Genomic DNA, 13,071 nt, shown 5'->3' on the forward strand with positions numbered 1-13,071 from the left:
CATTTCTCATAACTGAAGTCACAAATCAGCCCAGACCTTCTGCTGGAGGGAATACCCACGAGCCAGGAAACAAAACATCTTTCCACTTGCCTCTTTTCTTTTCTGAAGCAGCAGCTCCAATCTTTCATTAGCTCTTTTGCCAATCATTTTGTTTCTCTCAGCTTCGTACTGCCTCTGTGTATTATCCTGATGAATGCTCAGGTTTAAGGCAACGTTCACAAGAGCAGTCATAAGCTTCATAGCTGCAAAAGCAAAAGACAGAATATGACTCTTAACCTGCAGTCAGAGCTCAAAAATATTGCCTCAAGCAGATCCATACTCACAGAAAATAACCATCCTGACCCTGATACAGAACCATCTGGATAGGCACTTCCCACCCAAGCAATACCCGGGTCACTCGGCTGACCTAAAGATCAGAAATCAGAGTATATGTACCAGATTGAGCTCCAGGCAATGTTATTTACCCTTTCTGCAAGTTCAAAGTGCATAACATCACAGACCAAGAGTATGAATCCATGGATCAGTGTATATCGTGAAGCCAGTTGCTGTGGGTTACAGGCCTTTCTCTACTGGGAAGTATCATTACAGACGCCTCCACATGAAGTGCAACTCTTAACCAGTGAGTAACTCTTAGATACTGAGAATTAATGAATTTACAGGGACCAGAGCAACGCATCTCAAAGATAATCTGACCCTGCTTTAAAGGCAAGTGTGTGATTGTATAAATATATTATTAGAACTTCAAGTACCCTTTTGTTCACATTTGCAAACCTTCTGGATACAACATCCTTAACATATATATTTCTGTCTTAATTCAGTGTTAAAAAATACATTAGCAAGTGTCTTTCCCATGTTCTTTGTGGTTACATCACAGTTTACAACACTGAAAACAAAAAAAAATATATTAATAATTGCATTCTCTCTAGCTAAATATGCAGCACTGTTCTCAAGATCAACAAGCAATTATACAAATGGAGAAGTGAAACTGTATGGTTAACTCTTATCCACTGCTTAAAGCCTGCAAGTCTAGAAGTACCCACATAAACTTCTTACCTTAGTTTCTTGCTACAATGAACCATTTCTCATTCAAATTGGCTAGCACAAGGAAAATTGAAAACAAAGACCTCAGAAAGTATAAATGAAATTCTGAAAGATTTTCATAGTTTCTTATCAAGTCTGAGCTTCACAGCATCACGATGACCTCTTCTTCGCAGGACAGCAGTATAATCTAACGTGCAAATACTAGCCTAAGGGACATTTGCAGAATCAAAACAAAGCTCCCATAGGTTGTTAATACATAAAAATTAGTAAGTGTATGGCATATTAATTGATCATGCCTCTCATGCAAGAAGCCAGCACTGCCTTAAATAACTGAAACCAGCTGTGATAAACACAGGCCTTGACATTTGCTCATCCTCGCTCGCAGTTTCTGGTTACAGAACTTCTACATGGCATGGTTCTTGGGTAACATCTCTAATGTATGCTGCCATTTCCTCTTTCCAACCAAACCTCTCATGCTTTTCAAACATTTGCCCACATCAGGATGAACCAACCAATTTAAGAGACTAAAACTACTGGAGCTGTTCCAGAAGTAATGCCTCATTTTATTACCTCGGCCCCAGGCATCAAAGTGGACACTGGGGGTTTGGCAGCAGAAGTTGAGCCTTCCCATCAATATCCCACTACATGTTGCTGTGTGACAGACAGCAGCAGGGAGGCAGTCTGACAGAATGGAGTCTGAACACTGAAGTGTGTAGAAAGGAGTGGAAGGGAATTCCTCCATGTGGAAAAAATGGCACTCAGTGACATTCATTGATACTGGCTGAATGTTTCTGGAGACCAAAGACTGGATGTAACACAGCGAAGCAGTGGTGGTGTGTTTCAGCAATGGCTGCAGTGACAGTGAGTCACCTTCACCAGTGCACATCTGCACAAGAGTGGTATGCAGGCTCTTGGTCATCACTCGCAAAAATGCACAGCTAATGGTGGTGACTACGTTCAAAAACTGTGTTTTTTAGTTGAGAATTTGCTCTACCCAGTAGTGTTACCGTGCTCTTTGTATTCATTATCGTTTCCATGGAAATACACAGGAGGCATTACTTTCAGAGTACATCATACACCGGGCATATATTAGCATTATTCTCTCTCCGTGATCTCTCTTGCAAACAGCAAGTCAAGATCAGTGTCCAGTATCAGCCAGAGATGAATCCAGTCTCCATTTCAGATTAAATAACTGGCACAGATTTTCAGCAGCGTTCCAAGAAGATGCATTTCACTATGAGATAGGTAGAAAGACACCACCTGATTCAACTAGTTTTAGATATCTGTATCTAAGCTAGGAATTGTAGTATTAATTTACAAATGGAGAAATATAGCTACTTCTACACAGCAATTCATCCATGTTATCAGAGATTTCTAACAAACGTCACATGAAATACACTTACAAAGCCTATTTCTGTCTAATAATATAACCAATCTGACTCAGATGTAGGCAGATGTGTTGAAAAGTGCAGGATGGCAGAGGTAGAAACCAGTGAGATATGGAATTTTGGCCCAATATTCCCAGCATTATGTCTCTCAAGAGTGAAGGCACAGAATTTTATTGACACTTAAAATCAGTTTGCATTCTGAAATGAGAAATGACTAAGGCATACAACAAATGATTAATAAATACAAGACACAAATAGGCCACTTCTGCTCCAGAAGGATTCACTAGAGTCCCCTGGGTTTGACAGGAACCTGCGAGGCTGATATATTCCCTTTCAAAAAGAAAAGTGCATACTAAGTAGTTACGATACACACAGTGCTTGGATTTGATCAAGCTTTCCAGAGTTCTCAGTGCTTGTCAAGTTCTACCTGTATCAAAATTAGCTGTAATTCTCAAAGCAACTAAACAATTATTAACTTCTTTGAAAACACCCCTTTGCACCATTTCACTTACCAGCTAATGTACTGGTGTGCCTGAAAGCCCGGACCTGGGAATCTGACAAACCAGTCAGAAGAGAGATGACCGTGTCCATCATGTACTCATCATAGATGATGCTGTACTGACACTGTCGAATGAGCACTCCAATGAACTCACAAAAATTGGATCGAAACTTCTTCCACTGTGGCCCAGGCATGGTAAGGGGGTAATCACCACTGTCCTGGAGGATGAGAAAATGAATACTCTCAGTGAACATGGACCAAGTTCCTAAGCTGCACAGTGTATTTTTCCCCCAGACAACGCAGAACAAACAACAACTATTAATTCTTCCATAAATAAAGAACCTTGTAGGCATGAAATCACTTATTAAGAGATTTGATTGTAACTGTGCTATGCTTGCTTTATTAGCTAGCTATACCTAATCCAAATACGCACTCTGACAATTCTTTTCCTTATGTCCTGAGTTAGGAAATGGAGGATGACAAAGGAAAAATTCAAAGCATCTAAGGTCAAAGCCTAAAGAAAGTCCTGTGTGACTGAATACTTTTACCATTCTCCACCCTCCACCTCCACCCCAGGTGGAATATTCTAATCTGGCTGCCTCTCCCCACAAAATGTGCATTACTCAAGTTTGCAGCTGAGATCTTATCAGAAACTAAATATCTCCCTTTTTTGATCTAGTAAACTTCTCCTTTTTCTTGTGGTTAAACCTACCTTCTGAGAGATGCAATGGATTTTTTTCATGCTTAACTTCTTTCCAAGATTAATTTCACAATACTGCATCTCAGTGAGACTGCACCCTCCTACTAGAAAACTCATAAACTTCTTGGTCACCTGATTTGTAAGTCAATTCCAGATTTATTCAAAATGCTAAGGTACTAATGTTCAACCTGGATCTCTCCCTAAAGATAGGAAGTCTGCAGCATCAAAGTTAAAACCATCTCTACTTATTAATTCTGTGTTTACATGAAGAACAAGCAGCTCTGTTATCCATCCAGACAAAGCCAGCAACTTCAGCAGAGGAGCTGCAATCAAATACCCTTTAACCTGAGCTTTACAGAAGATGCTGTACTCCAGCAAAACAAAAAGGCACAATCAAACTGAACTCAAACTCAGTATTGTGATATTACAATCATACTACAATGCTTAGAATTGCCAAGAAAAAAGTACACAAATATTAGAAAAATACAATTGTAAGGTTGTCATAATGACCCTATTTCTATCACTGCAATGCTAAAATCTTCACAAGTAGCATTTGAATGCCTAATTTACGAGAAACGAGTTCTGTTTCAAAACAAACAAACAAACAAACAAAATTAATCAGAGGCACCTCACTCCCCAATTTGAAAATTTCAAAGCTCAAAATCATTAAGATTTGGAACATTTTTCTTCTGCAGAAGATTTGTTTCAAACAAAATGCTTAGAACTTTTGAAAGACTATTTGTGTAACACTGCTACAAAACAGAACTTTTGTGTGAACTTACTATTTGGTTTAAACTGCCAATTCAAATGAACAAAATATTATTTGCACACAGAAACAGTGCAAACGCCAAGCCTGCAGTCCTATCCCAGGAATGCAGAGTTCTTTGCTGTAGGATGGCAGTTTCAAGCAGTGAACTACAGCATCCAGCACAGCAGCACAAATACAGGTGGGGTGAGAAAACTTCCTACAGTTCTTCTACTGCCTCCTCTTACTAATCTCTCTGCTACAGTCAGCTCTAATACCTAGGATACGGATAGATGAAGAACCAGTATGGACCTAATGCAGCTTTCATACAGACAGACTTGGCTAGGCTCTCTTACAGTATGAGATGGGAGCCTGCTCCAAGATTTTTTGTGATAGTACAATTAAGCCTTTCAGCACGTCAGATAGCAAACTTTTCACTATTGTTATTTCAGCATCCAAGTCCTACTCAATCCACTACACTGACTTATCAAGATAAATAACTGTAACTACCCTTTCAATTTACTTGTTTTTCCATTATTATTCCTTCCAAAGCTAATATCGGCCCACCAATTTTCATACTGCAGTTTAAATTGCTGCTTTGCTTGTTGGTGCAATTTCTTATACAGAAACATTGCTTACCACTAGTTTCTTGCCTGCTGCATTTTTGGTTTACAACCAAAGCACACTGTAACATATTTCATAACGCTTAAAGCTATTTGATGTTTGTATATTATTTGTAGAATATATACTAAAAGTACTGTATAATATCTGTATACCATACCTCATCAAATTCTTCTGTCATTTTCCTTATTATTTCTGCATTTTGCATGTTCCTGAACATTTCAATTCTTACAGTACCTGTAGCATAATAAGGGAACAAAAGAAATTAACACAACTCGTGTTTTTATATCAAAACATCAATATCAAAGTCTTTCTGCTGCTGAACGTACAGCTCAGTAACACACATGAAAGACCATATAATGCAATGATAGCAGAAACACTTTGAACAGGTGTTCTTTTGAAGAAACGGGTACAACGATCTGAAGAGAAATTATGAAATTTACTCTTCAAAATGGAGTATGTGTGATACAGCAGCAGCTAAACACTAATGCAGGACTCATGTCTGCAGTCAACAAATTTGTGGTTTTTTTTTTGTTGTTGTTGTTGTTTTTTGTGTGTGTGTGTGTATAATTGGTTTTAATTGTGTCTGTAAAATCAAGTCTGTCTTTCAGTTCTATGGCCTTTACTAGCAATCCTCCCCCTCCCATAATAACAGATATTCCATGATCTCTATTTGGAGATACGAGTGGCTTCCAGACCAGAGCTAACAACTGCATCACATGGCACTGCAGTCAGTAAGGTTCTCAAAAACCAAAGGCTCAAAGGGGTCAGTCAGGATGTGGGCTAGCTCAGGACTAAAGCAGTATTTGCATCTACATTACTCCTTCGTGCGGATTATGTCATCCTCCCGTTAGCTCAACAATTAAACTGTTAGCGGTGACCCCACGTTGTAAACTGAACAGTGAAAGCAAACATTGAAAATATGGCAACACAATGGCAATTAATGAAAGTTCTTGTGACTTGATCCTAAATTCAATCAGAATAAACAAATACCTTTACATCACACCACTGCCTTAGTAATTAAACACTGCCTGAATCTCCAACCACGTATCACAAGTCAACACATGGAACTTTTATTTTTTTTTTTACTGTGTGATATACATGCACACATTTTAATTCATCACCATCTTTTTGCCACTTGACAATCCCCTTTCTGCTAATGGAGGAAATTCATAAAACTTCAGTAAACCACGGAGCAGCAGCACAACCTTGTTAGCATTACAAAGACTAAAAATTCAACTACATTAACAGTCCACTGCATGGCTCCAAAAATTCAAGCCACAATAACAGCTACCAGTAATTCCTGTGCAAAGGTAACAAAGGTAAGTATACCAAAAGTTACAGGAATGTTTTAATTCCACTATTTTTTTTTTTCCTTGAAAAACAAGCATTAGAAACATACAGATTTCAATGTATGCAAGCACAGTTAGAGCTCACCCATCTTCTACATCTTTGCTGGGACACTATTTCAGAATGCAGTGTGAGTCTTGATTTCTTGTCACGGCAGTGTTTCTTCATGAAGTAATATTTACTTATCTACTTCATACTAGGTTACACTGTCAGCCTCAGTTCTAAAAACAGTGATTTATGTTTGTGCATGGCAATTTCCATATTTTGAATAAGCAATTAGTAACATAGTATACTAATATGAAACAAAAACCCAAAAGAATACCGCATGACAGAATGCTGTTTTATCAGCTTCAAACTCATCTCCAAGTATAGATAAATTATGCTTCCCTCAATATTATTATAGTTTCAGTACGTCTCAGTGTGTTGAACAGCAAATCCACCTCAGCTGCATTTATCTCTCTCACTGCATGCTATCATCTGTCCTTATTTTGATTAGCAACGTAACCACACCGAGTGCATACCTCACTGACTGTTGGTTCTTTATATTTTTCATAGCCCTGATTCAAATTTTACTCATTCAATTTATTTATGACTTCTGTTAATAACCTTAAATAGTTTCCACAAAATACATAATCATGTTACTTTGTTGGACAAAAGTAAAAGTTCTGTAAGAAAAGCTCTTTGTTAATGCATTTCACTCAGTACAAATGTCCCTTCAATTTCGTGTAATTCTGACGTAGTTCTCTGTATCTTTTCTCCCTGAGGGCATGGAATGTAATTGTACTGTGGTCACTATTACTTAAGGCCTCAGATATTTCTAGCTTTTAAATGACCTCCTGTTACTTACGTTACTTAACAGTCAAGTATAGTTCTTGCCTGAACACTTTCTTTAAAGCAATTGGTTTCAGGAGTAACTACTTCAAGCACTGAATTTATTTTTTTTTAATTGCATTGCTGCAACATAATACATTTATGACTAGGTCTATTTATCCCTGCTTCTTCAATTGCACAACCTTACAGATGCAGTATGAGCAGCCAAGGAAAGCTGATGGCTGGTATAAGATGCAACTCCCATGTCACTATCAGACAACAGATTGCATCTACTGTTCCACAACTGCAGAAACCTGTAAGCTGCCCAGGGGCGAAGCTGCAGTCACAGGACTACAGACCACAGGCATCTCCTCTGAATCACGGCAAGACATTGCAACTTCCTCAGCTAGAGCAGACAGGGCTTCAGCTATCTCCTGGGCACCTGAGGGTTCCTACTGATCACCACGCAGTGCTGTTACAGTGAAAGTGTCTTCAGACTCTAGGCATGTTTTCCAAATCAGTGTTGGCCCAGCTCGCTGTGGGCATGGGGTAGAGGCATGCACAGGATGAAAGAAGCTCCTGACATCTCTTAGGGGTGCCAGAGAGGACGAGAGCCCATGGAAGTGAAGACAGCTCAGTATTTTTACAGTGAGAAGAGTAATCCAGCTATTCTAGAAAGCTTCAGAGACAAAAAGCAACAACAAAAATCTGAAAGTTGGCAATTCCAGTACTTACGCAAGAAAGAGAAGTTTATACAACAACAAAAAAAAGGCTTTGGCAGCAGTGGTGCTCCACCTCTAATAGCCTACAGTCATTTAAACACTGCTAATGAATACAAATTGCTCACTACTAAATGGACTCCTGAAATCCAAGTTCCTGACAGTTGGCAATGAATTACATCCCATGAATCACAGTGAGGTTTCATCTCCACTACCTCCACTCAGGGAAGCTATAAAGCCAGCATCATCCCTTCTTTGTACCACCTGCCCAAACTCAGCTGCTACAGAGTGGGAAATGTACTCTTTTGCATAGCAAAAAGTCAATAATGATCAGAGCATGGTGAAACCGTCAAGATAAGTTCAATACAGATCTTGCAAGGATGAATGACGATTACACAATATCCAGGTGGGCAATATTTCTTTCCCCCAATATCATTCAGTGTTCATTTCCTACACCTTTCTCCCCACTAACACTGTAGGACAGAAATAATCCACTTCTGCAACATCCATAAAGCACAGTTTCAAAATCATCTCAAGAGCATTAATGACAAACCTCTGTATGAAAGATGATAAAAAAGGACCAGCATCAAACCATACGTTATTTCTCATGATTCAACCTACATCAAGTGTACTTCTGGAATATTTCATTGACTGTTTCCAGAAAAGAACAACCTGAAACTAACCAAAAATTACACACACTGTTTTTTTAAGTTCTATTTTCTGTGAGTTGCACACCATACCCTAGGAATATTAACATAAATCTTACCTGATTGGAATGAATATGTATTAATCATTAATCTAAATGGAAACAGTACTGGGTCAAATAGATGTTAAGCACCCTAAATCAGAGCTTTCCATTCATTTCCAAGCTTGAATACTGAAACATTTTACTCAAACCAGAGATCAGGGTTTTAGAAAGAAGACAGCCTGAATAGGTGTATGTTAACTTCTGTGGCACACCCAAGGATTAAAGATGCTTTTACCGACCTATTCCCCAATTATTTGTGCTGCACTCTCTCTATACTGCCCAGCTTCTGCTACCAATGAAATAGTATTCAAAAGCATTATTGTCCTAAAAGACACAGCCCTAATTTGTCCTTCCAACAGTTTCAGATCATGGACACATACTGAATGAAACAGCAAGAACCCCAATGGGGAAAAAATAAATCACATCCTTATACAATTAAAACCTTTTCAACCAGAGAACCAGAGGAAATTACTAGAAAGAATTCCAGCAGCTCATTTATATTTACCATCCTAATACAAAACAGAAACCAAGTATCAAACGTGTCAATTCCCAAATCACATTCAAATGTATTCGTTGAAATTTCCCTGCAAAGTTAAGACCTTACCAGTCAAATGAAACACACAAGGAAAGTGCATTCTCTTGTCCAACTCTTGGTTTGATCTTCCACTTATCCTTTTGCTTACCACAGCATCACTTTGTTGTGCTTCATTTTCCTCGCTGTATGCATTACTCTACAATTCTTGAATATTTACCTTTCATTATTTATCACTCCACATTTTGATTTTCAGACTACTGCATAGTGTATGAATCAAATAGTTCCTATTCTTCTTTAGCTTTGAGTCATTTTGTACTGACAGTTAAGCATCCTTTTTAGGAGCATTCATTCTTTTCTCTTGGTTGTGCTTCCCATGCAGACTTTCATCTACATGTTCTCAGTATGTTCACATCCTCTTCTGAAGATCACCACCATTGTTTTGCTCTTCACTTTGCTCTTGTAGAACTGGGAATATTATTTTAATGACTCAGCCCATTTAAGTTGCCATCCCAACAATAAGAGTTACCTCTCACAGGAAATATTCTCCATTTGTGTTCTCTACCTTCTTTATCAGAGAACAGTCACCACCACATTACACAAACTAAACGAGTTACTATCTTCTACTCCTTGATGACACCTCACTAGTGTAAGACCCTTCATCTCACCAATTACTGTATGGCACATAACCATATACCACCTGTTTTGGTGGCTGTAAACTCCTACAACAGAAACTGCCCCATTCTCTCCCCTTCTATCATTGCTGAGACATTTTCCAGAGATTCACACTAGTCTTCTGACCACACAGAAGCACTGGTATTACACGGGACAAGGATTTAGGGGCAAGCTGCTGCTTCTGAATTTTCAGATCTCAACTTTTGCTAAAAATGCTTTCAAACAGTTATTCTTTGAATTAAATAAATAAGAAAAAACGAAGACCAGAAATGCCATTACAGAGTTCTCTACTAACTCCATTGGGAGCCATAAACAGTATGAGAAACATATGAAAGGAATAGACTTCCACTAGACACAAGGGAAAGTAATAAATACACTAAATTTTTAATCATCGTGAAGAAATACTTGAGAATAGAGACAATTTTCCGTGTTGAACCAAAAAAAAGTCTGCAACAAAACCCAGTTTCTGGAATGGAGGGAACTTTGGTCATTAGGGTCCTTTCCATTCTATGACCCTTTTGTGCTCTCTCCTCCCAAAGCCTGACTGCCCCCTACAGTTCCTACTCTGCGCTCATTTCATGGCCAATAAAGGCATGCATGTGAAACTACACAGTAATTGACTGAGACAGTGAGAGGCACGTTCAAAGGGACCTCTATGAAAGCATTTCTAATGCTACATCCTCCATAATACAAGGCACAGAAATCTGTTACTGTTCTGATTTACGTAACTTTAGCTTAGGCAAGAATTAGCTTCACTTCCTGCTGATATTTCAAAACCAAATTTGGCCTTAAAGATGATAGTCAGTATGGAAACCTGAAAAATTCACTGAACAGGAAACTGACTTCAACCAACCAGTAACATCAATAGTGAGCATAGCTGTACACAGCCCTCAGTACAAGAGGTCAGAAGTGCTAATAAAGGTGGGAGGACTTCTCTTGACTGACAAAGGCTTCACTGCACTGCTCTAGAAGCAGAACTGTAGTACGAAATAGCAATTATTGTTGCTATTTCTGGCATCCCAATTCAAGGACACTTGTTTCATTGTTAGTGTGAACAATTGTACGTTACACTTTAAAGTTGAAAGTTTTGAATCAGATTAAGAAGCTGACAAATTCATGTAGACAACCAGTGATTCATACCATTTGGCTGTTCAATCCTTCATATAAGTTACACTGACCCAGAACACACCAGCGAAGATAACAGTTCTGTTATTACAGACACAGTGAGATACACACCAAAGACTCTGAAAATGCTAAAGAGGACAGTGATCTGCATTAATGACAATCCAGCCATTTCCTCCAGGCTGAAAAATAACCATATATTCTTATTGTAAAAAGTGACAGAAATGTCTATTGTAAATAAACAAAATCCTATGGAATTCCCAATCTATTACGTGTGAGAATCTGCTACTTGCTTAAAGTCATCTAAGTGTCTGAGAATGAAAGAGAAAAAATACAGAATCCAGCCCTGACCCAAAGAACTACCAACCACTGAATGAGACGGTTGTGCCAGCCTAGAAGGTTATGTGCTATGGAACAGCTGGGCCTACCCAAGGCTTGGAGTTATTTTGGCAAAGCAGTGCTTCACAAATGGTTTGGAGCCTCCTAAGCATCAATAAGTCAAAAGTCATGCATTTATGCAAAGCACATCCATTTTCAAAACCTTATAATGAACTTCCTTATTTTAGTTTTTAAATTGTCTGTCAAACAATAATAAAGGTTTTCTTTTAGATTAAAAGATTTAAAGAAGAAAAAGAAGAAAAATAGCCGCTTTTCAGAATGCAATACATCTTTTTAAACAAGGATTTTGATAGAAATATGCTTAGCAGCAGATATAAATGCTCTGAAAGGAAGGATGAAGCAGGCAAACTTTGCCAGTAACAAAATTATTTAGAATAGCTGAAATTAAGGCTGACAGCCAAGGCTGCAAAATAATTTCAGAGTAACAAAACTGATAGAACAGCAAATAATGCATTTCAGAAGAAAAAAACCCACCGTAATTCCACAAGCTATTGCTAGAAAAAGGGGCAGATCTGCATAATTTAATGCATCCAGAAATAGCACGCTTCATGTATTCAAGTCTTAACATTTTTTATACAGGAAACCTCCTCCCTGAGTTTCAGTCAGATCATATTGTTTTGGCACAGTTTTACGGTATTTGCCTTTGGAAACGGTAAACTCCTTTTCATCTTGATGTTAACGTCTCCGACTTTGAATAACAGAAGCCACATAATTAATAACTAAAGCCACACAACTTGCATTGTGGTATTTGTACTGAACGACTTAACAAAATGAATCCTTTCATGCTTTGATGGCTCAAAGTAATAATTCTCAGAAGGCATCCACCTTTTTGTCAGATCACAGCAGACTTGAACAACAGTAAATGGCACAAACACAAGCAGCAGCTCCAGAGCCTTTGCTACCCCAAAGGCAGTGCTTTGTTCCTTGTAATGTCTTAATGCTTGTGGAAGCATCCTCAGCTACAGGCCCCCAGCAGCCGTGTCCTGCCCTGCACTGCCTCACCTCAGTGTGATTGAACAGCCTGTGACCAAGGGGAAAGCACTGGCTCCAATGCATTCCTGGGTTTAAACTCCCGAAACTTTCCACCTGCTTACTACTGATTCTACAACTGATTTTTTGTCTTTTCTTTTTTTTTTTTTTTTTTGCAGGCACTATTCATTCTTGCAGTTTCCAATGTTTGTGCTACAAGGAAACTTGCTAAGAGAAATGTTTCACATCGATCTCAGGAACCAGAAAACAATGTAAGGACTTCCATACTCAGAAATCAGCACTAGGTGTTAGGAGGTGTGCAAGGACATGCATGTGTACAAATCCAGCTTGCACTGGGCAGTAGTTCAGGTTTACTCAGCTGCAGGTTGCAAAGCCACACTGAGAATGCTGTGCTTACTGCTGCTAGTGGATCTACCACCTCTGAGTTGTTTCGGACTTTTCACACCACTGAACTGCAGCTCAGCTCTACATTCTCTAAGAAAGTAACTCATTCTATTTCTAGAAATGCTGCCCGATTGTTTTGCAGGATAAAAATGGGATCTTTTTTGCAAGAAACAGTAAATAATTATTCCTCTATTTGTCATTCTTTTCCCTGGTGCTTGGGCCTTTCTCTATGTTCTTTTGGAAGTGAGATGGTCTGAAATGCATTCTACACTCAAGATGCAGATGCAATGTAATTTTATGATAGACTTATTTATTATACATAAACTCATCTTTAATTTCTGATTCTTA

The 13,071-nt window shown here is 38.6% G+C and overlaps 1 protein-coding gene across 2 annotated transcripts in view; it reads right to left on the reverse strand.

Annotated features, from left to right (window-relative positions):
- The window catches only part of STAG1 (stromal antigen 1), a 128,084-nt gene that overhangs the window by 68,815 nt on the left and 46,198 nt on the right, over window positions 1-13,071 (reverse strand). For both annotated transcript variants that reach the window (XM_042820593.1, XM_042820595.1), the window contains exons 5-7: window positions 5,155-5,231; window positions 2,942-3,146; window positions 91-242 (exon numbers count right to left, since the gene is read on the reverse strand). In XM_042820593.1, the coding sequence (XP_042676527.1) occupies window positions 91-242; window positions 2,942-3,146; window positions 5,155-5,231 (434 nt within the window). The remainder of the gene's footprint in view (window positions 1-90; window positions 243-2,941; window positions 3,147-5,154; window positions 5,232-13,071) is intronic.

The sequence above is a fragment of the Centrocercus urophasianus genome, unplaced genomic scaffold, assembly GCF_019232065.1.
Source record: "Centrocercus urophasianus isolate 14NV4802_14NV808 unplaced genomic scaffold, USGS_Curo_1.0 seq_19, whole genome shotgun sequence".
Classification (NCBI taxonomy): Eukaryota; Metazoa; Chordata; class Aves; order Galliformes; family Phasianidae; genus Centrocercus; species Centrocercus urophasianus.